Source organism: Leucopleurus acutus (genome assembly GCF_964270905.1).
Source record: "Leucopleurus acutus genome assembly, chromosome: 6".
NCBI lineage: Eukaryota > Metazoa > Chordata > Mammalia > Artiodactyla > Delphinidae > Leucopleurus > Leucopleurus acutus.
Window position 1 is genome coordinate 90,916,541 of NC_139149.1, and position 23,241 is coordinate 90,939,781.

A 23,241-nucleotide genomic window follows, 5' to 3' on the forward strand; every position below is an offset into this window, starting at 1 on the left:
CTAGTGCTTCCAGTATGATTTTGAAAATAAGTGTTAAGAGAGGACATCCTTGCCTTGTTCCTGCCTGAGCAGTTGACAGAGTTGCCATTTATTGATACGGGGAAGAGGGGAGGAACATTTAGACATGTTGAATTTGAGATACCTTCTAGACATCCAACTGAGATATCAAATAGTTGGAGGTATACATCTAGAGTTCAGGAGAGGAGTATAAGTCGGAGATATAAACTTGGGTGTTGTTATCATGTGGATGGTATTTAAAACTATGAACCTGTGTGGAGATAATCAAAAGAGTGAGTGTGGAAAGAGAGGAAGTACGGACCAGGGACTGAGACTGGGGAAATGAGGAGGAACCAGAAAAGGAGACTGAGAAGGAGAGACTAGTGATAAGGTGAAAGGGAGTCAGGAGAGTGTGTTGTCTTAGTAGCCAAGTGAAGAAAGTATTGTATTTCAGGGAAGAGGGAGTTATCCTGCTGATATGTCAAATGAGATGAGGAGTAAAAACTGATTATGGGATTTAACAATAACAGTGGTGTAGGCCATTTCAGTGGGTTGTTCGGGGATCTGGCGAAAGTGGAAGAAGAATTGGAGACGAGTTTTGTTATACTGAAGCAGGGGAATGCACTAGAAGAATGTGAAGTCAAGACAGTTTTTTAAAAGATGGGACAATTTCCAAGATTCCTGTTGGCACATATACAAATGTAGAGATAGCTGTGCTAGTTTACAGTATATCTCTGTGTGTTTTGAATTAGTGCTAATATTGATGTATGTCTTTAGGAAAGATGTAATTTAGTCAGTGAGTACTGTCTCTAAATAAAATTTTAGCTAGCATTCTCACCACTAGACTACTTATTTGAATATTTGACAACAAAATTGACTAATTTTCTTTTACTTTCATTGCCACTATATCAGAATATGTGTAGGGATGATGGACTTTTAGAGAAGAAAAATGCATGGATAAAGCGCATATTGGACAAGAGACTTTAATTGGTTGAATAAGACATAGTGGCAACTTTTCACTAAAAGAACATGCCAAGTCATGAAGAAGAAAAAAAAAAAAGAGGAAAAAAAACCCATGAAGAACTGGTTATTTAAAAAGTCTCGTTTATAGGGGCTTCCCTGGTGGCGCGGTGGTTGGGAGTCCGCCTGCCAATGCAGGGGACGCGGGTTCGTGCCCCGGTCCGGGAGGATCCCACATGCCGCGGAGCGGCTGGGCCGGTGAGCCATGGCCGCTGAGCCTGTGCGTTTGGATCCTGTGCTCCGCAACGGGAGAGGCCACAACACTGAGAGGCCCGCGTACGGCAAAAAAAAAAAAAAAAAAAGTCTCGTTTATAGACTATGTTTATTTGATATCAAGGTTTCTTATTAAGAATGATTTTTTTGCCTAAACCTGTTACAGACCTGTGGATAATTTCTTAAATTATTTTACGAGTATCTTTATGTGAGGAGAACATAGGTTTTCAATTGAGACCTGGTTTGAATGGCAGTCCTGTTATTTATTAGCTGAGTTAGACAAATTCCTTAATCTCTGACTCTTGATTTCTTTATCTGTAGAATGGATCTAGTTGTACATATTCAGTAGGATTCTGTGAGACCAAATGAGGGAAAATATATCCTGGGAGGGACTTGAACACATTGTAGATGCTTCTGCCTTTTATCCTTTATATAGAAGCTAAATTGGGTTTCATTTTCTCTGTGTAGAAGCTAACTAAATTTCTAGTTAAAATTTATTTATAAGTAAAAGCTTGCTTGCTGCTGTTGATATTTCATTTGCAAGTCACTTATCTGGTAACTTATTGATATTACACTTACCTAACGATTGACTGAAAACTTTAGAAATACAATTTTTTCCTGTGTTAAAAAAAAAAGGATATTTTGTAAGTACTTATATACCAAGAGAGGAAATAAATTTTCACTACTTTTTCTATTGATCAAATTCAAAATATAATAATAATTGAGGACAATATTTTTAACATAGGTCTACTAATGAGAAGAAAGGAATTCTTTTTCGGGGGATGATTTTGCTGAGTTGGGGTTCAAAATTAGGGGGTTTCTTGTCATCAGAATATTATAGATGTTCAACTAAAAAAAAACTCGTTAGTTCAGTGGTTATGCAAAAAGTTTTTGGATTGTGGGCCATAATTTCCCATGCCTGATCTGCAAGATTTTTTCTGCATTTAGACTGTGATGCTTTGTATTCGTCAATTAAAAAAAAGAAAACACCCTACTTTTCAGCATTTTAAGAAGAGTTTGTATTTATTCCTTTGAGATATTACTGCTGTATGAACTAAATCTATAATTTTTTTCCTGTAGTTTTTTCATAATGACTTTTTTTTTAACCATCTTTATTGGGATATAATTGCTTTAGAATGATGTGTTAGTTTCTGCTTTATAACAAAGTGAATCAGCTATACATATGCATATATCCCCATATCTCCTCCCTCTTGCATCTCCCTCCCACCCTCCTTATCCCACCCCTCTAGGTGGTCACAAAGCACTGAGCTGATCTCCCTGTGCTATGCAGCTGCTTCCCACTAGCTATCTGTTTTACATTTGGTAGTGTATATATGTCCATGCCACTCTCTCACTTCGTCCCAGCTTACCCTTCCCCCTCCCCGTGTCCTCAAGTCCATCCTCTACGTCTGCGTCTTTATTCCTGTCCTGCCCCTAGGTTCTTCAGAACCATTTTTTTTTTTTAAGATTCCATATATATGTGTTAGCATATGGTATTTGTTTTTCTCTTTCTGACTTACTTCACTCTGTATGACAGACTCTAGGTCCATCCACCTCACTACAAATAACTCAATTTCGTTTCTTTTTGTGGCTGAGTAATATTCCATTGTATATATATGCCACATCTTCTTTATCCATTCATCTCTCTGTGGACACTTAGGTCCATAATGACTTTCTTTTAAACTTAATTTGAAATAATTACAGACTAACATAGAAGTTGGAAATACTAGTGCAGAGAATTTCTGGATACTCTTGTCCCAACTTCCCCAATGATAGTATCATACATAACCATCATAACTACTTTTAAAAGTGCCCTTAACATTGGCAAGTAACCATTTATTTAAAAATGAACTTTCATTGTAATCCTGTTTATTGATGAAGAACTTACAACTGTGTTTTCACTTTCTGTTTTTATTTCCAGATCAGCCAGCATTACTAACCTGTCACTGGATCGATCTGGGTCTCCCATGGTACCATCATATGAGACATCTGTCAGTCCCCAGGCTAACCGAACATATGTTAGGACAGAGACCACTGAGGATGAACGCAAAATTCTTCTGGTACCGGTCTAGTGTCTTTGACCCATTGCAACTTTTGAGCATAAAGAATGTTTATCTCACTAATTATTTTTTTAAGACAAATACAAATGAAATAGCCAGTTATCATATAAATTAAATAGAGGAAATAATTTGCTTAAGTTTTTCTTAGGATGACCTGAAATTGGTCAAGCATTCCATGCTCATATGCTACATTAATATTTTCTTGACTGCTTTCATCTGGCAAAATCAGAATTCAGATGCTTACATAATACTAGAGCTTAACTTTGAGCTAGGTCCCAGATCGCTGTTTAAACTTTGGAACATGTTTCTTATATACATGGAATACTTTTCAGACATTTAATATTATATGTTTAAATAGGTAGTAATCAGTTGTTTATTGAATTTATCTTTGTAAAATACTGTGTTCAATCATAAGAGCGACTCAAAGAAATGGAAGATATGGCTTCTGTCCTCAGGTTTATAATTCAGAAGGTATAGAGATGAGAATAAGCATGGCATTTTTTGTGGACTGAAGTGAGGTCTATTAATTGGGAGATGTTGGGAGGGATATTAAGTTCAATTCTGTGGGCAATGAGAATGGAAAGTTATTTGGGGCTACTTGGTGGAAGGTGGTGAATTCAGTCTCTATAAGTTTTAGATTTGAACCTGTAGGTGCTGAGCAGTGTTGAGGTTTTTTTGAGCAGGGAGTAATTCCCTGATGGCCTTTCTCTAGGAAATTCACCTGGCAGTTGGGTATATGAGAGAATGGTAAGAAGCTGGGTGGGGTAAAAGCTACAGAAAGTTACTTTAGATTAATGTGATTCACTGTTCCCGCCTTCTCTTTTGTTCTGTCTCCAAAGAGGGGTGTGACATTCTGTGTTTAGATAATCAGGAGACTGTAGTATGTGCCATTGACTGAAAAAAAAAATTATTTGGGATAGTTTTGTTTTTTTTTTCCTCAAGAGAAAAAGTTGTGTTTGCAATTAGGTGAGCTGAGTTCAAGCTGTTCCCCATGCATGTGTCATTTCTATTAAATCATGTAAGTTAGCTATGACAAAAAAATCTGAATTGAGTTTCCTTTTATGAATCTAAAAATCACAAGAAGCAGTCTGAAAAGGTATATAGCATCCTCTCAGGAGTAATTACTTCCTCATAATGTGATTTCAGGACAGTGTTCAGTTAAAAGACCTGTGGAAAAAAATCTGCCATCACAGTAGCGGAATGGAGTTTCAGGATCACCGCTACTGGCTGAGAACTCATCCCAACTGCATTGTAGGAAAGGAGTTAGTCAACTGGTTAATCCGAAATGGACACATTACTACAAGGTAATGGAGCTTAAGAAAGACTTTTTGATATTATTTATGAATTTATTTTTAATGACATATCATGTAGATATAAAGGGAGCAAATTTCTTTGTGAGTGGGGTGCTGCTTGTTTTCTGCATTTGGTGTTTGGGGTGCTAATTACTCAACCCTCCTCCCTTCTGAGTTGTAATGAGTAAAGAATAGATGCAAGGAGCCAAATGGGGTCACAGTTCACATTATTTATTAAAAGCAGAAATGTGCAGTTAATTCCCAAAGCCCAGAGCTCTCTAGTTAAGCCGGATTGGGGAATGCAGCTAGATCCTAAGGCCACAGTAGATTCTCCTGCTACTGCTCCCTAATCTGAACTTTCAACCTGTCTTGAGAATTGGGTCCATTAACCACACCTGGAGTGTCCTACCCTGCCTCACAAATCATTTGTGAGAAAGAGACAGACAGGTCTTGTTGCCTTTCAGGGTAATGCGTCACCTGGCTTTTCTGCTTGCTTAGAAGAAACAAGTATGTAGGAAGAGAAGAAACAGCTGTAAGCAGTGAAGCCCTGGGTTCCAGTTTGGGTTGTATCTCTTTTTAGTTTTGTGCCCTTCGTCAAGTTATTCAATCTCTTAGAGACTTGACCTCTCAGCTCTAATATGAGGACAATTTGTGATCCTATGAAGCAGCTGTGAGAATGAAATAATATGGGCTAATGTGTTTGGTACATTGCCATATAAATGTAATGTGTTAATAAGTGTCTATTTCATGTATATATATAGATATACATTTTATATCTATATTTATAATATTTGGTACTGTCTTCTCATCAAAGACTGTAAGCTCCTTGAGGACAGGAGCCATGCTATTCTCAACACTTTTTACTCCTAGTAAGTACAGGGGTATGCATGCACTGAGTACTTGTAAATGTTTGTGTAATTGAAATTAGGTTTTCTTGGGACTGGTTCTCCTTTACTATGGTACATGGGAAGATCTTTTAATTTAGCTTCAAGTCTCTCTTGTTTTATCCCTCACCTATCCAAGGACCATTTGAAATTCCAACTCTGATTAGAATGGAAAAAAAATTCAGTTTGTGTCTCATCTTGTACTTGTAAAATTATTCTGACTGACTTTTAAAAGTTTTCTTTTCTCTTGGTCTTGATTCAGGGCACAAGCTATAGCAATTGGACAGGCAATGGTGGATGGACGTTGGCTGGATTGTGTCAGTCATCACGACCAGCTCTTCAGGGATGAGTATGCGCTGTACAGACCGCTGCAGGTAGTGTTCAGTGGTACCGCCAGTGAGAGTATAGTGAGCTTTGTTGCCAAGTCTTCTTCATCAGTGGGAATAAAAACTAGTTGAATTACCCAAAGATACACTTTTCTAACATGTTTTCCCTGCCATTTGAGGAAAGTTAAACATTTTTACTTGATAGGTAGTGGTGATTAAAAAACCCATTGGAATCAAACACTATTCAGTTGGTGTGGCTTCTCTTAGGCTTGGCTTTGTGATATTGTAGTTGCTTGTCATTTATCTTCAGTGGTTTTCAGTTTTACTATGTCTGTATTTTTAGGACTAAGAGGGAGTATATATAGTAAAACAATTGAAAAAACTTAATGGTACCATTGCAATAGATTTTGACTCTATAGCAGTATTCAACTGTATAGTAATGGTAAAACGGTGAATATTCTCTTTTCTGGTTTTTTTTTTTTACTTTAATTAGGAAATTGGAAATTACTTAAAGATAGAACTTTTAAAAAAGATATACTTTCACTTTTGGTTTATGTTAATTTGATATAAATAATATTCAGTAACACCTTTGTGAACTAAAATTGAAAAATCAATGATTGATTAGAAAAGAGAAATGACCCAAAACACTAGTGTGGTGTTATGTGTTAAAATCTAACAGTTGTTTTCCAGGATGTTGGCACAGGGTTAGGATAAATTCTAAGCTGTCTTTACTCTCAGGAATAAAAGATGAAATGAAACACTATAAAATCTGTATATTATGTTTTGTTCGTAATATGCTGCCTTTAAGCTTACTGATTCATAAATATTATAATTGTAAGAGTGGAGTTGCCAGCATGATGCTGTTTACAACTTAGCTTCTATTAATTTGCTGATTTTTACATAAATTTATTTAGTGGTTAGCCTTGTACGAATATTGGGCTAGAATTTATTTGTAGTGTGACAGCTTCAACATTGTTGCCATTGAGGGTCAATTGCTTGGATCCTGTCTTGACCCTTTCAGAGTACAGAATTTTCCGAGACCCCTTCTCCGGACAGTGACTCAGTGAACTCTGTGGAAGGACACTCTGAGCCATCCTGGTTTAAAGACATAAAGTTTGATGACAGCGACACAGAGCAGATAGCTGAAGAAGGTGACGATAATTTGACCAGTGAGTTTCACTTTCTGACATTTTATTTTTATGAATCATTACTGTGTATGTATGATAAAATGAGTGTTTTGTTTATGTAGTTGAAACAGTCCTCCTTTTAAGATTTATGGCTCCAACTAAATGTAACAACATCTGATAGCAATCCTTGTCCTAGATACAGTATTTTCTTAAACCAACTTGTTAGGCTACTGGTGTTTTCAGATTTCGCCGTAGTCTTTAGTTGGCAGCAGCTTAAAAATAACTCCGAGCTAATATTGCAGTAGACAGCTTTCTCACCTCTTCACTATGATATCAGACCTTCTCTCTGCAGAACCTCCAACATATTTCTTCATTTTAAAAATTCATTTTATATTTAACTTGCTCAAATTTTATTAAGTCTACACAGAAGTACATGAAAATACTGTATCCATTTTGGTATTGCACATTGGGCTTGTATATTAAAAAAAACATTTTTCTCCTTTCCTCCAATACCCTGATGAAACCCATTTTTACTCCCCTCCTCTCCCTATATTTCTTTCCCCTCCCCAACACTAAAAGATTCTGCCAGTCCTAGCAAGCGCACATCAGTAAGCAGTTTCCAGTCCACAGTGGACAGTGACTCAGCCGCTTCTATCAGCCTGAACGTGGAGCTGGACAACGTGAACTTCCATATCAAGAAGCCCTCCAAGTACCCACATGTGCCCCCTCACCCTGCTGACCAAAAAGGTAGGAGGTAGTCACCATCTGCAATCCAAACACAGGCTGGAGAGATCTCAAGCCAGCTTGTCCTTCTGGCTTCCTCTGACCCCTATGGCTGAGGGGATTTGGTATGGGTTTTGGTCCACCCCTTCTCATTTTCCCCACACCTCTTCCCCACATGTTTGTTTTTTTTTTTGGTTGGTTCTGGTTCCTTTTATTTCTTGTTTTCTACCTCAGTACCACCACACCCAGTTTAAAGCTTGTAGTCTTTAAAAGGAAACTACATCTGACTGCTTTTCCCTTAGCATAATGTGCAACTTCCAAGGTGGCATTTCTTTGCATTTATAACATGGATGTTCTGCTCTATTCATTTCTCTTTCTTCATTTAATATTTTAAAGCTTATTTGCTTATGCTATTACCCAGTAGCATAGTATTCCACTAAACCTTTCCAGATGCTTGAACTAGATTGGTGAAAAACATTCACACATTCCAAAACATCTTTCTACTCTAATTTAAAATGCTTATTGTGCATATGCTATATTTATAAAAAAGGTTTCTTCTTTAATACAAAACAAATTCATTCTTTTAGCTGTCTTATTTGAGGCTTTAGTCTACTGAAAAATAATAATTCAAAGACATTCGGTATAAAAGGAAAAATAAGGTAAACCATTACTAAAATCTAACATAGCAGTACATAGAAATGAAATGCTTTCTTTAAAAATGGATGATGATGTTTACTTTGTTGGATATAATTAAAAGGAAATTTAAATTTTAGCTCTAAAGTGGCATTAGTAAAGGTAAATAAATAAAAAATACATAATTGGGAATTCCTTGGCGGTCCAGTGGTTAGGACCCCGCACTTCACCGCAGGTGGCACGGGTTCGATCCCTGGTCAGGGAACTAAGGTCCCATATGCTGTGTGGCCAAAAACAGGAAAAAAACATAAGTAATAAGTAACTGTGGCATTTCATTATGTTACAGTAACTGAAAAAACATTATTCTACAGATGAAGCAATTTATTCCATGATTTCACCTGTACTTTGAATTTTTAATATTTAGCGCTCTAAATTTGAATTGTCTCCTTACTTAGATCTGAAATTCCTGCCTAATTCTTTGCTGCTGCCTACTTTGAGCCTCAGAATATTATCAGAAGATAGAAGCTTTTGAATGTAAACTTCTATGCTAAAATAATTGGAAACAAATTCACATTTCTACAACAGATTTCTCATAATTGTCGATATTAGCCACTATCATCAAGATGTGGTAAAATGGCATTTAAGGGTTATAGTAATAAAAAGGTATATCTTATTTAAGAATAGAAACTTAGAGAGGGTGTGAGAAAAGAGGAGACCTGACTAGCATTGAGCACAAGTAAGGTACACATCTTTATGGGAATCCTCAAAGCAGAAATTGGAAAAATGATGGCAGACATTTGGGTGAGTATGAAAGGACAGTGAAGCAGACGTGGCACTTGCGGGAGAATTAACTGTAGACTGTGGTCACATGGAGGATATTGGATTTTTGTAATATAAATGACATGTGGTTCAGAGGTGGGATGATCTGTGGAGGGTAGCTGTTCTCTGGACACTTCTGTTGGCAATTTCATTGTGCTGAAAGAAGAGTGTGAAATACATTTTTGACTTGCTGGTGATTTCATCTCTTGTAAAGTTAAGGAACTTTTGAAAATCATGAAGAAAGTGACCTGTCATCACGCAACTGATAATAGCAAAAGGTGAACTGCTGAGCACAGTCAGGCACTTGCTTTAGGAAACCTAACTTCATAATGTTGGGGGAAGAATGGGAATAGAAGGCTCCGATAATGACGTTTTTGCAGTACAACCTCAAACTGCATTTATAAGGAAAATTAAAGGGGCAGCACCTGCAGTTGGAAAAAAAACCCATCATGACTCCTCTGGCAACTTTCTGATCTCAACCTTTAAAAATTTTTTTCTAGAAAAATTGTGAGAAGAAACCTTCATATGAGGATCAGTCTGAAAGAGGGCCCAGTGCTTTTAGAAAAGTGGCAGGATAGCAGAAGTCCAGACTGCACTGAAGATTGGAGGAAATGCCAAGGATATCTTGGGAAAGATTTTTAAAATTGTGATGCAAAGAAAGAAAAATTAGGCCAGTTATTTGGAGAAGTTGATACAATATTAATTGACCTTTTTTTTTTTTTTAACCTCTGTCAAGATAATCTTAACCAGGAAAGAACACTCTCTGTTAAGAGGACGTGAAGTCCAAAATAATGAAGAGTTAGAGAATGCCTTGTTGTTGTTTTTTTTCCCTTCTAGTTTTACTGAGATATAATTGACATAAAGCACTGTGTAAGTTTAACGTGTGCAGCATAAGTTTAGTGAACATCCATCATCTCATATAGATAGAAAATTAAAGAAATAGAAAAAATTCTTTTCTTTGTGATGAGAACTCTTAGAATTTACTCTCTTGACAACTTTCATATATGACATACAGCAGTGTTAATTGTATTTATTGTATTGTACATCCGTCCCTAGTACTGGAAGTTTCTATCTTTTGACTGCCTTCGTCTAATTTCCCCTTCCCCACCCCCTTCCTCTAGTAACTGCCAATCTGATCTCTTTTTCTGAGTTTGTTTTTGAAGTATAATTGACCTCCAACTGTTACACATCATAGTGATTCCATATTTCTATACATTTTGAAATGATCACCAGTTAAGTCTAGTTACAGTATGTCACCGTACAAAGATATTACATAGTTATTGACTATATGCCCCACCTTGTGTGTTTTACACCCATGACTTAGTTATTTTGCAACTGAAAGTTTGTACCCCTTATCTTCCTTACCTATTTCTTTTCTACTTCCACCCCCCTCCCCTCTGGCAACCCCTGTTTGTTCTCTGTATCTGTAACTCTCTTTCTTTTCTGTTCTGTTTCTTCATTTGTTTTGTTTTTGAGATTGCACAAATAAGTGAAATCATACAGAATTTGTCTTTCTCTGACTCATTTCACCTAACATAATACCCTCTAGTTCCACCCATGTTTTCAGAAATGGCAAGATTTTATTCTTTCTTGTGGCTGAGTACTATTACGTTGTATATGTGTACACACACACACACACACACACACACACACTCACACTCACACTCACACTCACACTCACATACCCACCTGACCCAGAAAGAAGGTAATTATTAGATTGACCTCTTAGGTCATTTGCAACCTTGAGAGCCTGTATTTGAGGACCGTATAAATCCCTTAATAAACATTTCTGGCTTTCACAGTTCTCTCTTGTTAGTTTTTAGCGTACTAACAGGAATTTTTCTTGTGAAGTTGAGATACAATAAATTATTTTTTTCTTCACTGTAATTACAAGGAACACTGGTTGCCAGAAAATAAAGGTCGTCAGAGTGACCTAGTTAGGGAAGTGAAAGACTTCCTCTGCTTCTGGTTTTCATTTCTCTTAAATAAAAATGAGAATGGGTGCTTTTTATCTTTCCATTAAAGTTAAAGGTATTATTAAATCTTTTCTTTGGGATCATCTGCTAGCTTTTAAGGCTGAGGAAATTTGAATTTATAAAATTGATTGAAATAGCTATACTTAAAAAAAAACTGGTCGGGCTTCCCTGGTGGGGCAGTGGTTGGGAGTCTGCCTGCCGATGCAGGGGACACGGGTTCGTGCCCCGGTCCAGGAGGATCCCACATGCCGCGGAGTGGCTGGGCCCGTGAGCCATGGCCGCTGGGCCTGTGCGTCCGGAGCCTGTGCTCCGCGGTGGGAGGGGCCGCAGCAGTGAGAGGCCCGCGTACTGCAAAAACAAACAAACAGAAAACTGGTCATGTTTTTTATGTTACATAAGCAAACCCCTCATTTTCAGAAACTTGTAAAACTGAGACAGTGCGATCTTCTGGTTTGATTAATTTTTCATTATTGTCTTGGAGAGTTATGCAATTAAAATATATTTTATTCTGTGTTGGACGCAGGATTCTGAACCATTCTTGGAAAGTTAGCAAGTAGAACCTAGAGAAGAAGGTGAAAATCGTGGCTTCCGCAAACCTCTAGACCTAATTTCCGATTTATAGGGAAACGGGGTATAAGCAATTTAAACAGCACCATGAGGAAACAATCCATCAAATCCAGAATGTGGGATGTTCACCAGGACATTTGGCCTGGGTTCTTTCAAAATTCAATATCATGAAAAAAAAAAAAGTAGGAAGTCTACTTTGGACTAAAAGAGAATAAAGAGAATGTGATGTATGAACCTTAACGGATCCAGGTTTGAGGGGGAAAAAAACATTTATTAAAGCATTTTGGGAACCGTTAGATAAATTTGAATATGGACTAATTACAATATTAAGAAATTGTCAGTTTTCTTAAGTGTGTAAATGTTAAGGCTATAGAGGAGAATGCCCTTATTTTTAAGAGATGCATGCTGAAGTATTAGTGGTAAAATGTCATGATGTGTATAATTTCAAATGGTCTGGAAAAAAGCACACATATAGAGAGAAATCAGCTATGGCAAATCATTAACAATTGTTCAGTCTAGGTGGAGGGTATACAGGATTTTCTGTATGTTTGAAATTTTTTCATAATAAAATGGGGAAAATCCATCGCTTCTGGAATTTTATATATATATATATATATATATATATATATATCCTTTAGTATGAAGAGTAAAGCTTGTAAAGCCTCTACATTAGTTGAACATTAATTTCTGTGCGGGAGGTATAGGAATAAAGTATAACATCTGTTTTCACTGGTCCATATAATACTTGATTTTATTGTATTTGACATGGCACACTTCAACTTTCTAAATTTTTTCCTCCACTTTCTTGTTTGAAGAATGAGCATATTGGCTTATAGACACATTGACTTTTGAAGCCTATTTGTTTATAAATAAACTCTACCTGCAAAGAATTTTGTGGAGCACCTTTACCTTAAAGGGCTTAAAATGCATTGTGGTTAAATTTGCACAGTAGAAAGAACCTCATTTGAGCTATGCTTGGTCACAGACCTAGGGAAAAGGTCATGGGGAAGTAAAGAGTAAGTTTCACTTGTAAGAAATATATTTACTATTCTAAAAGTTCTAAAAGAACACATTCACAGTGTGTTCAGAAGTTATCTTTCAGCAACTATTTGGAAGTATTTGGTTAGAATTTTTGAAAATTAAAACTCTAAAAACTAATATAAATCCTTACGAGTTACATCTTTATTCCCTGCCATTGTCACTTTTGTATTAATTTATTTTATAGCTTATATTCTGAAATTTAAAAAACCCCACCTTATATTGTGTTATGAGGTGGCTTCTCTATCTGAACTCATTGTTTGTTAAATAATACAGTTGTACATGAGAAAAAGTAACTTTTTAGGCTTGTCATGAAAATTACTGACAATCTCAGTTTTCATAAACATGTTCAGTTTTGATAAGGGAAAAATGATATGTTAAAGATTATCTGTCATTACTGTTTCAAGGTTCTGTTGAGTTATTAATTTAAGTCTACCAAGTTTAGTATGAAGTGTGCAGAACAAGTTATAAAGCATCATTTTAGCCCAAAGTTTTCGTGACTTGGCTGTGTACTGATGGGTTTAGTATGGGTAATACTTTGTGTGTGGGTGTGTTTTCTGTATAATTATGCTGGCACGTTATAGTCATAAGCTTCTCCTTTCCTTCCTCCTCTCTCTCCTCTCTCCCTGCTATGCAGAGTATTTGATTTCTGACAATGGAGGACAACAGCTCTCAATAAGTGACGCCTTCATCAAAGGTAATTTTATCAAAAGCTGTACATGGGATGGTGTCTCTTTGTTCATGGGGATATACTTGGGGCTTAGCACATTGATAGGTGCAGACTAGGTACTGACAATGTATTTGATTATTTTAGTATCATGGGAACACAGGTTTTAATACGTGTAGTAACTTTGAGAGTGTTGAGAACCAAAAATGTAAACTTGGACTTGGTTTGAAAGAAGGTCTCTGATCTGAAAAGTAATTGTTTAAAAGCTTTTAAATAGATTTTGAATTTTATTCATTTAAAGGCATGAATAGCTTATGCTTTCCTATATCATGAGTATAGTATTAAGTATTGATATACGTATCATCAGTGATTGTCAAGCTTATCAAAAAGCCTACAGGCAGATCTCATCCAATTGAGGATGCTGCTTGCCCTGGGGAGTTGGGAAGACAAGTGGACAGAAGAGATAAAGAGATAAATAACTAATTCTGCTGATCATTTCCCTGGAGACAAGAGGAAGTACAAGCCTTTTCTAACTGTGACCCTACTTAGCTTGCTGTGGAGTGAAGACACACTTACTTAATTGGTCCATAACACTCTACAGCTTAGGCCTCAGATAATGGGAGGGTTTCACATAAAAGAGAGAAAGTAGGGCAAACTGGTACAAAGGCAGCCACTTGCAGCTGGTGTCATAACTTAGCAGTGTTTCTAAATCCACCTCCAAGCATCTGGTTCAACTAGATGTTTATCTAGTTGACCAGGGGTTTAAATAATTGAAATGTGCCATTTTTGTACTTCACTTGTCATGAACACTTGCTTTACTGTGTAAGCTGCTGGAATGTTTAGTTGAAAGTTTTTTTTGTTTAGTTTGCTTTAAGAGGGGAAAGATTTGACAATTTTTGTAAGCATTTCTCACCTCTTTTCTTTCCATTTATTCAATCACATTTTTCAACATTTAGTGAGCATCTTTTTTTGCAAAGCATGTAGTATTATCTATTATTTTTTTGGTCTAGATCCATTAACAAAATTTTACATAAATTGTTATTTACCGTGTTTTAATTTCTGTATAGTTAATTTTTAGGTCTGACTTGTAAAAGTTTTGCCAATTAAAAAGAAAGCCTTTTGTTCCTGTATTGAAAAAGAAACACTAAAAGGATTGTCTGAGTAGACTTTCTGTACTGTCATGTACTGGTTCAGACATATAAGGGCTGAGCTTTTCTCTTTAAAGTTCAGCGCCCACACTATCACGTGTTCTGCTTGCATTCCGACTTCTATTGAATGCAGTTTTCAGTTTGTGATTTTATAGGAAAAATAAACCACCTCGTTTTGTTAATGTCCCCAAATAAATAAAAAGAGTGTAAAAAAAATCTCATTTGCTTTTCAGAAGCTGTATTTATAATTATTTTCTTGAGAGTCCTGGTTGCTTATGTAAATTTACTTTTCACACTTCTGTCTCTGATTTTGTCTGTTGAGAATATTGATGATCTAACTCAGAGTTCATTTTTTTATTTACGAATTTAAACATGTCCTTGCTTTATTTGCACCAAAAATTGAATTGGCTAACTTAAAAAATGTAAAAACGTTAAGTTGGCAATTTCTAAATCTACGAGTAGATGGTATAAAACGTGACAATGAAGTATAATTTCTTATTTTACACTTAGAATCCTTATTTAACCGTCGAGTTGAGGAAAAATCCAAAGAGCTGCCTTTCACACCTTTGGGTTGGCATCATAACAACCTGGAGCTGCTGAGGGAGGAGAATGGAGAGAAACAAGCCATGGAGAGGTTGCTGTAAGGCAGTGAGCTTTTTAATTTTAATTCTCCATTTTTATAATCTTCAATGACTTGATAGGCATGTGCATAGTTCTTCCTTAGAAAGTCAAAAATACTAACATTACTTAGGAAATAAAGCCTGTTCTGATGAAATTTCTTATAAAACAAAGTGTCCTAAATTGTCCTTGTCTGTCCCCATTGTCATTTATGTGTTAAAGTTTAATCAAATTAAATGGGTCATCTTAGTTGAGGATATTCACAGATTTTCTTTATGTGAAAAATCATTAAGGTGCAGATATGCAGAAAGAATAAAATTGACCAAGAAAATCTCATCTGTGAGCCATAATTAGTGTGCTTATTTCTTTGTAGACTGTGTTGTATCTTCAAAACTGTTGTCTCTGGCAGTATTAACTATGCAGACTTCTTTCCTGTAACGTTTTTGTAGCTCAGCTAATCACAACCACATGATGGCACTACTCCAGCAGTTGCTCCATAGTGAGTCATTGTCACCATCTTGGAGGGACATCATTGTATCACTAGTCTGCCAGGTTGTTCAGACAGTCCGACCTGATGTCAAGAACCGGGATGATGACATGGATGTCCGTCAGTTTGTCCACATCAAAAAAGTGAGCTCTGCTAATGCTTTCCTAATGCTAGGAATTGATGAGATGGGCCTGATAATAATTTGTCTCTTAATGGTAATCTGAGAGGGTCATTACCAGGAGGGGTGCTAGGTGAGGAGGGGGAAGTTTTTCTGCCTGCTTTATTTGTTAGCAGTGCACTTAAGGGTCATAGAAGCCACTGTTAGGAAGTGAGAGGTGAATGGGGCTGGGGGGTAAGTTGGGCTTGCAATGAATTGGGAACCCAAACTTTCTTGCTTCCTCTTCTTGATGTGTCATCTATGAGAAGTCCTCTTCCTACAGATTACTGTCACTGTTCTGAGTAAAAGCAGTGGGTAATTGCTTTATTTAGAGAGTAGTGGAGTTTTGCCTGTATTTTTTGCCTATGATATGTAACTTAATAGTGGTCTTAATTGACAATCTGGCATCAAGTACCAGGTAGTATGTTAGAGTGTTGATGATCATGCTAAGAGGCCTTTGATTATTGGTTGAAAGGAAGAAATGCATCCTGGAACTTTTTGTACTTATTTGGAAATAAATAATAAATAATAGAATTCATTTGACTGGATTCTAAGGATGTATCATTGAATTTTATTGTTTTCTTAATTGTTTCATTAGATCCCAGGTGGAAAGAAGTTTGATTCTGTGGTTGTCAATGGGTTTGTTTGTACCAAGAATATTGCACATAAAAAGGTAATGTGATTCAGTTCAACAGTGAAGTTCAGCAAACTATGACTGTGTGCCAAGCTAACAAGCTGGGGGTACCTTAATCATGGAAGAAAAGGAGATTGGACATTGAGGGGTGACTAGCAGTGTCTCCCATAGGGGTGAAATTTTGGGGGTTGAGAGTCTCCCAGAGCCGATGATGATTGGGACTTGTACAGTGGGAACTCATCAGACAGAAGAAGGCTTCCCAACCAGCAGGCTGACAGGACACTGATATCATTTCTCCCTTCATCCCACCGCATCTCAGGGAGACAGGATTTTCTAACAGACTGGAGTCCTTCCAGAGGCCTACCATTTGACAACTTTGTTCTTCCTCATAGGGCTGAGCTCAGAATTATCACTGGAATTCTGTTATCCTTCTCCCCTTTTATCTCTACCTTCAACCCTGAGGCTCTTTCTAGCACTAGCACAGAGAGTAGGGTGAAATAACCTGGTGGACTAAGGAAACTCTGAGATCCTAAGGTGCAAGATGGGAAATGGCAGGAGATGGGGCTGGAGGAAGCAGGCAGAGGCTTTGTATCTCACTTTATTCTGAAGGCTACTGATTAGCGAAGTGTAGTGTGCATCAGGATCACCTGTGGACCTTGTTAAAAATGTAGATCCCCAAGTCCAAACCCTGGAAATTCTCATTCAGTAGGTTTAGGGGGGTGGGAATTGGGGGGTGAGTACGGGAAGGGTGGGACTACTTAAAAAATTTTTTTAAGGAAGTATAGTTAATTTACAATGTTATGTTAGTTTCCAGTGTACAGCAAAGTGATTCAGTTTTTTATACACACATATATATATGTATTTTTCATATTCTTTTCCATTATAGTTTATTACAGGACATTGAATATAGTTCCCTGTGCTGTACAGTAGGACCTTGTTGTTTGTTTTATACACAGTGGCTTGCATCTGCCATTCCCAAACTCCCAATTTATCCCTCCCTGCACTACTTTCCCCTTTGGTAACTGTAAGTTTGTTTTCTATGTCTGTGAGTCTGTTTCTGTTTTGTATATAAGTTCATTTGTGTCATATTTTAGATTCCACATATAAGAGATATTACGTAATATTTGTCTTTCTCTGTCTGACTTCACTTAGTATGGTAATCTCTAGATCCATCCTCGTTGTTGCAAATGGCATTATTTCATTCCTTTTTATGGCTGAGTAGTACTCCATTGTGTATATATGTACCACATTTTCTTTATCCATTCATCTGTCAATAGACGTTTAGTTTGCTTCCGTGTCTTGGCTATTGTAAATAGTGCTGCTATGAACGTTGGGGTGCATGTATCTTTTCAAATTAGAGTTTTCTCTGGATATATCCTCAGGAGTGGGATTGCGGGTCATGTGGTAACTCTGTTTTTAGTTTTTTAAGGAACCTTCATACTGCTTTCCATAGTGGCTGCCCCAATTCACATTTGGCTGGGACTGCTTTTAATGGAGGCACTCTGGGTGTTTCCAGTGTCGTTTATGGGTTCTCACATTTTGAGAAACCATTGATATGTACAGTGTTCTCAAACCTTGCTGTGCTTCAGAATCACTAAGGGAACTTATTAAACATAGAGACACCCTGGCCCCACCTGATTTGGTTACAGTGAGACCTCAGGCAGATCTCAAGCCTGAACAACTAGATGGAGAAACTGCAGTCCTGTTTTCACTCTTTTCTAAGCAGAGTCTAATAATTTCTTTTTGTAAGTCATTAAGCCTCCTGAAAGTTGTTAGTGACCAAAGAGAAATAAAAGTATATTTGGATTTGATATTATAGCAATGATCCAGAGTTCATATTTCTACATAGAGTCTTATTAAAACATTTTACCCATCAAAGTAGTACTTTATTTTTTTAAAGATTTATTTATTTTTTATTTTATTTTATTTTTTTTAAAAAGTTGTTTTTTATTTTTGGCTGTGTCAGGTCTTAGTTGCAGCACACAGGATCTTTGTTGTGTCATGCAGGTTTTCTCTTCTCTAGTTGTGGTGCGTGGGCTCCAGAGCATATGGGCTCTGTAGTTTGCTGCACTCGGGCTCTAGTTGAGGCGGCAAACTCAGTAGTTGTGGCGCGCGGGCTTAGTTGCCCTGCGGCACGTGGGATCTTAGTTCCCTGACCAGGGATCAAGTCCCCTGTATTGCAAGGTGGATTCTTTACCACTGGACCACCAGGGAAGTCCCCAAAGTAGTACTTTAAATCAAATTAAATGGTCTTTGTTGAATTCAGAGGTAGGTATGTTGTGCTCATCTCCGGAATTAAAAACCGTTATGTGGGTGTGGTAGACACATATGCATGAATGACTGTCTTGCTCCACTGACCATATTTAGAGGTAGTCTTTAATTTGTAGTTGCTAAAAGAGCCCTGAATGTAGTTTCCCAGCTGATGAGTCACTGTTTTCAGGACCATTTACCGGTTTGGCCCTGATAAGCTTGGTCAGTCGGAAACTTCGATTGCAGGACCCTGGCTGTTCTGCTTGTGGCTTTAGTTGCATGGTTAGGATATATTATTTGAGTCACTGCTTCAGGATATGCTTTAAGGTTTTCTGTTTTAACTTCTTATTACTCAATTTGGCTTGCAAATTTATGACTGTTTGGAAATTTATTCCATTAAAAATATATTCAGCAGGTGTTTTAAATCTTTTCTCCCTCATCTACCCTTCTTGAATTTCAGAAAAGTTAAATTCTGCCTTCAGAGTTGCTGATTTGTGGGAGTTTGTGGAGTAGACTGTCTTTAAGCCCCTCTCTGCCCTACCCAGGGCTGGATAGCTTTTCTTGCAACATTAGAAATTTAAAAAAATATAGTTAAGAGTATAGAAGATTAGGTAAAATAGCATTAGTAGAAAAGAAGCCAATTTTTAAAGAATTTTGCATACCCCTAAACTACTAATTTGCTTTGAAAAAAGTAAGAGAATACCACAAAAGAACTAAATGAGAGTATTTTAATATGAATGTAATGAGATCATCTATTTAAGAGGAATTATGAACAGTGTGAATTTAAAGTTGTCCTTAAAGGAGGACTATAAGGTGCAAACTTCAGAGTTTTAACAAACTGTTCATTTATTTTTTAGATGAATTCTTCTATTAAAAACCCCAAAATTCTTCTGTTGAAGTGTTCCATTGAGTATCTCTACAGAGAAGAAACTAAATTTACTTGCATCGATCCTATTGTGCTTCAGGTAAGAACTTACTGAAACAGTAATCTGGAGGGATGTTTGTGTACTATGATGCTTGCCAGCTCTTATAACGCATTCCAGCTGGTTAAATTTGACAGATAAACTTAACTGCTGCTGTTTCATTTAAAAAATTTATTATAAAAGGCGCTTTTATGTATCACACTTTAGAAGCTTACCAAAACCTCTGTCACTATTTTTAGTTTCAAAGTGTTAAAGGCAACACATGACTTTTTGGGAATATATGAAGAAAATGTGACAATCCAAATCCTGTTTTTCCTTCCCACCTGGGTCATGGATTTACTTTAAGGATTTCTCTAACTTAATCAGGTTCACAATGATAATACCTGATTTTTTAATACGGTCTGTTCTACTAAAACACGTGTTTCTAGAACACTGAGTATCTTACACACAGTTGGTAAAAGACAATAACATCCTATGGAAGTTGTGTCAGTTTCTGTCTGGTTTTGCTTAAGTGAGGAGGCCCAGAATAACTGTGGTAGGATTATAACCCTCAGCTGGAAAGAAAATCAGCCTCAGCTCAGCCCCTATAAAGGCAGGAACCCTTTTAGTTCTATTTTAAGAAATTAGAAGTGAGCTCCTCTTCGAAGAGGTCTCTCCCTAGAGAGATGCAACCCCTGGTCCTGGATGGCTCTTAGACGTTCACTGTTCAGAGTTCCATTTCCAATTGTACTGTTGCACTTGCTTTTGTACGTTTTAAATTTCCCTTGAGGCCACCTCCAGCTACACTGAGCTGCCTGTCTGGGCTGTCCCAAGTTCTCTGTCAAGGTACCAATTTTTATTCTTGTTAGTGCTCTGAATATGAAGTTACATAGGTTTTAAGTTGTCTGCCCCAACCTCTTTTCTCCCATAAATGCTATTAATTAATTTGTAGTTGTTCAAAATGCGAAGTTTTCAGGAATGTGTATTCCTATTATAGCAGAAACACATTCAGTTCCAGAAACATTTAGGAAAAGCATTGCTTGAAAATTCATAGGTGATAGGTACATTTTCTCAAGAGTGGTAAGAGCAATCACTTTTGTTCTGAATTCATAGACAGCAACAGAAAAAACTTAATTGTGGTGAAAGGCACCACGGGTCATGAAACTCTGCTCTATTGCTTAAGGAACTCTGTTAACTAGGACTGTTTTCTTTTTGGAATTCAGCTGTGTATCAGTAAAAGTGAGGGGTTTCAGCTAGATTTATACCATTCCTTCTAGCTCTTATTTACTATGACTTTTCAGCAACAACTAAAATAAGGAAAAAGGGGAAACACAATTATCGTTCGTGGAATCTAAGGTACTGTGATGCTGGGACTTTTCTTGATCTCACTGAAGGTGTCAGTGAAAGACTTTTCTAGGTTTAGATCACAACCACATGGATTGCAAGATGCATCCTAATTGCAGAGATGTTAAAATGTATACAATTTTATGTCTTGGAGTTGATGAACTAGTAATCAGAATCCATAGATACTTAGTTACAAAAAAGTTATACTTAAGTCTATCTGCTTTATTTTAACTCCATCCTTACAACCAGGTTAACAGACTAAAAACTTTATGTTAGAGAAGTATGCTCTGGGCAATGTATATTAGTAAACATTAAATTTAATTCATATAATGTAAAGCATCTGGTTCATCAGTGCTATAAAACATAGTTTATTATATCTTTAAGTGACCTATTAAAGTTTTTAGTTTGAATTGATAGAAAGTATCAATTGATATGACTTTTTTTTTAATCCTTTTTTTTTGGTCCACTCATTGTGGAATAACCAATCAAAGAACAAGCTGAAAGGTAAATAAAAAAGGAGGATGAGAAACAGTGGGCAAAGAGATCATTAGCCTGTGGTGCCATACTGTCTTCGCAAGGTCAGCCCTCAAGATCTGTTGGTCTGCCACTGCTCCATTGTGTTCCTGGCCTACCTTCTGATACTCTTTCCTTGCTGAGCCTCTCCCAGGACGCCTTTTTAGCATGGTGCTTCATGTATAATCATAATAGTTGACTGGAGCTGGAACTGAGGAAATGTATTTGCTATCCCTATATCAGAGGCCAGAAACTTAAAAAAAAAATCAACTTATTTTAGTTTTTTTTTGTTTTGTTTTGTTTTTTGCTGTACGTGGGCCTCTCACTGTTGTGGCCTCTCCTGTTGCGGAGCACAGGCTCTGGACGCGCAGGCTCAGCGGCCGTGGCTCACGGGCTCAGCCGCTCCGTGGCATGTGGGATCTTCCCGGACAGGGGCATGAATCCGTGTCCCCTGCATCGGCAGGCGGACTCTCAACCACTGTGCCACCAGGGAAGCCCTATTTTAGTTATTCTTTATTAGAGCTGCACAAATAAAATCATTTAAAATGTCATTAAATAACAATTTATTAAGCAGAGAAGGAAATTAACACGTTTCAAGGAAAAAAATTCCATTTTGTTAATAATGGGAGAATTTGAAAATGTACAATTTCTATCAGTAAAACAGAGAAGGGTGAGAAGAAATATACTGCATCTAACAGGGCAGGTTCATTGCAGGGGATAGGCTCGTCCATTGCTGGTGGCACTGACCATGAATACAGTCTTACTCAGAAAGCACTGGGCATAGGGAGCAGAAGTGACAGACGTGCTCCCGCATTCCATTGTCACCTCTCTGAGCCCAGAAGTTTTATGAAACAATTAATGAATTATATTGTTTTAACTCTGGTTGTTATTTACAATATTCATTTGCTTTGAAAGTAAGCCTTTGTCATGAAATTGTATTAAAAATGATTTAATTTTTAACTATAGCTGTTCTAGGTAGAATATCATCTGTTCGGAGATTGAAATTCGGAAGTAGCTGAAATAGCATCTGTTAGAGAGTTATTTATTCAGATACCCAAAAGAAGAGATATTCTGGTTAGTTTCAGAATGTAAAAGGGGGAATTCTTAACTATATGAAAAATGTTTAGAAATTGCTTTCATTTAGGGTTAGGGTTTTTATTTATTTATAACCTTTGAGAGCTAGCTAATTGGATTCTTGGCTTTTATGTCATAGGTTATTAAGAATTCAAAATCCTTCAAAGTAAAGGTAGTGAGTTGGAGAATGAAATTTCTCCTGAAACTCTTTTCAGCATAATCGGCAGATTAGAGTGATGAAAAATATTCTTGGTTGTGTTTGAGTTAATTTGCTTATAGCAATGGTAAGTGATCTTTAGCATAGTTTCACCTGAGATTGGCGACCTGAGAAATGAGTTAACACATCAGTACTACAGTGTTTACTTAGTAGGAAATATTTATTAGTAGTGGTTTGTGGGCAAAGAAAACTTAGGCTGAGTTTGATATTAATAGTCAAACTATCCTAATATTTTTACATGTCTAGATCTTGAATTGTACCACACATAATATTTTTGATTTATCTTACTTAGGAAAGGGAATTCTTGAAGAACTACGTTCAGCGAATAGTTGATGTTCGGCCCACATTGGTTTTAGTTGAGAAAACGGTATCTCGAATTGCCCAGGATATGTTACTGGAACATGGCATTACTTTGGTCATTAATGTAAAATCAGTGAGTGTTCTTATTTTTCTATTTTTATATCATTTAAAAATAATCACGGCTTGTAAATTTATATGCATGTGTGGTAGATATGCAGGGATCTTTAATTATTTATTTCTTTGCTGTGCCATATA

The 23,241-nt window shown here is 36.9% G+C and overlaps 1 protein-coding gene across 6 annotated transcripts in view; it reads left to right on the forward strand.

Moving 5' to 3' along the window:
* The window catches only part of PIKFYVE (phosphoinositide kinase, FYVE-type zinc finger containing), a 77,657-nt gene that overhangs the window by 21,932 nt on the left and 32,484 nt on the right, over window positions 1–23,241 (forward strand). For 4 of the 6 annotated variants that reach the window (XM_082841813.1, XM_082841812.1, XM_082841815.1 and 1 more), the window contains 11 exons: window positions 3,152–3,290; window positions 4,437–4,594; window positions 5,729–5,840; window positions 6,814–6,961; window positions 7,499–7,666; window positions 13,313–13,372; window positions 15,001–15,130; window positions 15,558–15,738; window positions 16,351–16,425; window positions 19,494–19,601; window positions 22,979–23,119. In XM_082841813.1, the coding sequence (XP_082697939.1) occupies window positions 3,152–3,290; window positions 4,437–4,594; window positions 5,729–5,840; window positions 6,814–6,961; window positions 7,499–7,666; window positions 13,313–13,372; window positions 15,001–15,130; window positions 15,558–15,738; window positions 16,351–16,425; window positions 19,494–19,601; window positions 22,979–23,119 (1,420 nt within the window). The remainder of the gene's footprint in view (window positions 1–3,151; window positions 3,291–4,436; window positions 4,595–5,728; window positions 5,841–6,813; window positions 6,962–7,498; window positions 7,667–13,312; window positions 13,373–15,000; window positions 15,131–15,557; window positions 15,739–16,350; window positions 16,426–19,493; window positions 19,602–22,978; window positions 23,120–23,241) is intronic. The other 2 variants (XM_082841817.1, XM_082841816.1) reach the window with 1 other exon arrangement.